Below are 4,252 nucleotides of genomic sequence, written 5' to 3'. Positions count from 1 at the left end.
ATAAAAAAAAAAAAAAAAAATCCCAAATTCACATCCGCTGACTCTGAATAGGGCCGGTCAAGGGAGCGCAGCATCTCCAAAAGGTTGCTGTGCTTATCTGCATTTTATTCCTTCCACAGAACAACATCAAACGCACAGTTTTGGTCCAGGTTTATCGGAAACTGCGTGGTGTCTGTGGCATGCCTTTGAAGCGAGGCCTGTGTCTGTGGGACGCTGTAGGCAAAGACGAGGTATTCAAGGTGTCCTCGTCCTCCTTTTCCACATCACCCGCGGCACACATTTTGCAGGGAGGCTCTGCTTGTCATGTTGCGCGCTTAAAGTGACGCTTTCAGAAATAAATCAAGATCAAACGGACGAGATGTTGCTTGTGATTCAACTGACACGTATCTGGGTTCTCAGGCCCGAAGAAAGACGGTAGCTTTTTTAAGTCGCACATATGGCACGCTCGCAAGGCATCAAAGAATAAAAAAACAGCTGTCAAATGAGACGCCTCTCACAAATATTCCCAGCTGCGGAGGTAAACATCCTTTAAACCCGTCGGTGGAGCGCTGTCATTTCAGGTCCGTAGATGAGGATTTTGAGCGTAATCGCAGAAGTTTGACGCTCGAGGTGCTCCAAACGGCCCTGAAACGTGAACCCCGATCATTATCGCTCATAAAGAGACCGTCAGTGTTTTACCTCTGGGGCTGGCCGTCTCGCAAAACAGCTGAATGCGCTTAGATATCTTATAATGACAGACTCCTCACAATGCGCTGCTACTTAATCCAGTATTTAGGTGTCAACTGGACATCTGAGGAATTTGAAGCATCTGGAAAATAGAGACTGGAGGGAAACAGAGGGAAAGCGTGGAAACTATTGTGCTTTGTGGACGAGGTTCAAAGGCTAGAGTGGTGTCTCAACGCTATTGTTTATGGAACTAAAGGATTACATGGGATAATTAGACTTTTTTGTTTAACTTAATTTACCGTTGTGTTTTTGTTTGTTCGTTCGTTTTTTTTGTTTGCTCTACGTTTTATTTTTGTGTATTTTGTGCTTCGCTTTCGTTTGTTTTCGTTGTTTTACTTTTTGCTTCGCCTCCTAGGTTTTTGTGATTTGTTTTGTGATTTGTTGTCGTTTTTGTTGGTTTTGTTTCGCGTTGCTTTTATTTTGTGGTTTCGTTCCGCTTTTGCTTTGTATGCGTTTCATGTAATATCAATAAAAAAAATCTTTTTCTGCATGAGGCTTTGTAAATGCATGCAGCACTACAGTTAAACCGCATTAAACTGTTTGATGGGGCCACATGTCTTTCCATAAAATTCAAAACATCTGACGGGATCAGCAGTGAATCCAAAGCAACTTTGCAGAATGCGTTCCCGAAGTCAGCTGTTATGGGTGAACAGGTCTCCACAGCTGAGCAGACAGCCTCAAAAAGATGAGGAACTCCCGTGACTGTGTATCTGATAAGAGTTACACAACACACATTTTATCTGCTAGGAACCGGTCAGGTTTCTTTGTGGCTCAACAAGTTTATCAATGGTCGCTTCTGATTTGAAAGGTAGCGGCTGTCTTTTTTTCAGTGATGTGAGGATGGCCTTATCACTTTCTCAGGGTTTATCAGGTCTTGTGCGACAAGATGTGCTCTTATCTCAAAGTCACCTTCCGTCCTGGAGCATTTGCTTTTTAAGGATCCTGACACAGCAGGATCAGAATCTTTAATTAGGTTTTTGTAAGAAAAAAAAACATTGAAAATTGCTTCGAAATCCTGCTGTAGAAAGTAAAAATCATCATCATTGTGTTCTCGTAGCAGGTGGTGTCACTGATAATGTGTGCAAGCGCATTATATTCAGATTCAGGCCTACAGTCATGGCCAAAAATATTAGCACTTTTGGTAAATATGACCAAAGAAGACTGTAAAAATGAATCTGCATTGTTAATCCTTTATTTTTACTGTGCTTTATTTAAATTTTATTTTATGCTGTGCTTTATTTTAATTTTATTTTTAGTTCAAAAACAACCTGTCCTCTTTTAAAAAATGTGTTACTGCATGTCTTTTAAAAACTTGGTAACTTAAAAATTTCCACAGATAAAAATGAATATTCCGGTTATTGCGATTAGAAGTCAGATTAATACTGTAATATGCCAGCTGTCTTATTCTGATTTTTAAAAACTAAAACATCGTCTTGATTTAGTTGTGATGCAAACATATTGTAATCAGAATATGACCAAATTCTGCTTAACCTATTGATGTGCATTTAAATGTGATTTATTGAAATGTATAAGAACATCCTGAATCAGATTTGTCTTGTTAATAATTCATCCGTAGCGTTATTTTTCCTGAAAGGCCACTTATAAGGGTAGTCAAGATAAACTGCAATACATTAGATTGCACGGCTATTTTTCATTCTTTATTTTGCCGCTGTACCTTTAAGACCTCCATCTAAATGACCTCTGTTGATCATCAGTGTGGGCCAGAGCTGTGGAATACTAATTAGTTAAATGCTAAAGGCTCAATTATATGCGTACATGCACACTCGTGGTGTTATCATTATCATAATGACTTATTTTTGCACTTTAGTTCTCGTAAATAGTCCGGATTGACTGCTGTGTGTTCTGCTAGAGCAGATCAATTTAGTGCATTTTGTTTTTACTATGTTTTCTGAGATATTTTCCGTTATAGCAATTCATTATTCATTCGCCTGCTTTGCATAACCAATTAATAATTTATCACGACCTAGTTATGACCCGAATCAGTGCCGTGATGGTATTTCTCGTGTTTTTTTTTTGCAGTTGGGATGAAAGCAGCTCCATCAGCAGCGGTTTGAGCGACGGTTCAGACAACCTCANCTGAGATATTTTCCGTTATAGCAATTCATTATTCATTCGCCTGCTTTGCATAACCAATTAATAATTTATCACGACCTAGTTATGACCCGAATCAGTGCCGTGATGGTATTTCTCGTGTTTTNGCTCGGAGGAGTTCAACGCAGGCTCCTCCCTCAACTCCCTGCCAACAACTCCCATTGGCTCCCGGCGAAACTCTGCCATTGTGGTAATTCACTTCAATTGCATAGAAATATTGCTCTGCGTTTCTCGCATCGGTTGGCCAATTTGTGACACACAATACTAGATCGGTCTCGCCTGAGCACACAGTACTCGCTGCTAATGGGATGAATGTGTTACAAACCGCTAACCGCTTTGGAGTAAGCACTGACTCAGTCGATACTCATCTGTAATCTATCACCACAGAACACAGACGACACAGTTTATCCCACCCAAAGACAGCGATGTGACTCTTCCCTGGCCAAGAAGTCTTCAGGGAGTCTCTGGTTTCGTTCTCGAAAATGAACTCCCATGTAGTGTTTCGGGTTCAGTCCTCCGTGTGTGAACGTGTGTTTGTGTTGGTTAAGGATTTGTTGAAGACCACACCGCTTTCTGCTTTCGTTTCAGCCCTTCTGCCTACCTAAAATCACAGTTTCTTGGCGATGTGAGAAACATTTTACCACAGTATTACAGTACGGATGGGTCACAGTGCCTGTATTTATTTTTGAACATTAGTTAGATCAGACGCACTCGTTCGCTCTTATGTTGACTCGAACGCGAATAATTAGTTGCAACTGAAAAGAGAAAAATGCATGGGCTACAGTTTTAAATATTGAAAATATATGTAATAAAGATTTTTTATTTTTTTTATTGCTTGCCAAAGCTGCATTATACGATCTGATATGATACTGTTTTTTTATTGTAATACATTTAAAAATGTAATTTATCCCTGTGATCAAAGCTGAATTTTCAGCGTCATTACACCATCCTTCAGTGTCACATGATCCTTCAGAAATCATGACGATTTGCTGCTCAAGAAACATTACCAATGGTGAAAACGTTGAAAAGGCTTGAAAAAAAGAAATCAGTTTCCTCAAATTCTTTATTGATCGTAACTTAAATCATATTTTGAGAATTTGATTCATTAGAATTCCATGCTTTTGATTACAAAAAGCAGAAAACGCTTAATTTTATAAGAAAAAGGCATGCTGAATCAGATTTTATTCCAGTTAAGTTTAAGAAATTGAGTATTCCTAGGGCACTTTACTGCTTTTCAGGAGTCTTCTCTAGAGAATGAAGTCAGATTAATGGTGTAAATCATGAAGACTGTGTCCCTGTCATTTTATGCTAAACCTAGTTGAACCTCACCAGCAGGCCCAGTAATCTGCTTCGCGAGACCCTTTCAATATCTTCTTTATCAAACAGACCCCCGCAGACTCTCATACCAGCCCGC

The 4,252-nt window shown here is 39.5% G+C and overlaps 1 protein-coding gene across 1 annotated transcript in view; it reads left to right on the top strand.

Annotated features, from left to right (window-relative positions):
* The window catches only part of LOC122329188 (cadherin-like protein 26), an 8,722-nt gene extending 5,895 nt beyond the window's left edge, over positions 1-2,827 (top strand). Inside the window, exons 7-8 of the mRNA XM_043225385.1 lie at positions 120-319; positions 2,767-2,827. Of these exons, the coding sequence (XP_043081320.1) occupies positions 120-319; positions 2,767-2,827 (261 nt within the window). The remainder of the gene's footprint in view (positions 1-119; positions 320-2,766) is intronic.
* The last annotated feature ends 1,425 nt before the right edge of the window (positions 2,828-4,252 follow it).

This window comes from Puntigrus tetrazona, chromosome 23 (genome assembly GCF_018831695.1).
Source record: "Puntigrus tetrazona isolate hp1 chromosome 23, ASM1883169v1, whole genome shotgun sequence".
NCBI lineage: Eukaryota > Metazoa > Chordata > Actinopteri > Cypriniformes > Cyprinidae > Puntigrus > Puntigrus tetrazona.
The sequence above is the reverse complement of the archived record's forward strand: the minus strand, read 5'-3'. Positions and strand labels throughout refer to the sequence as shown.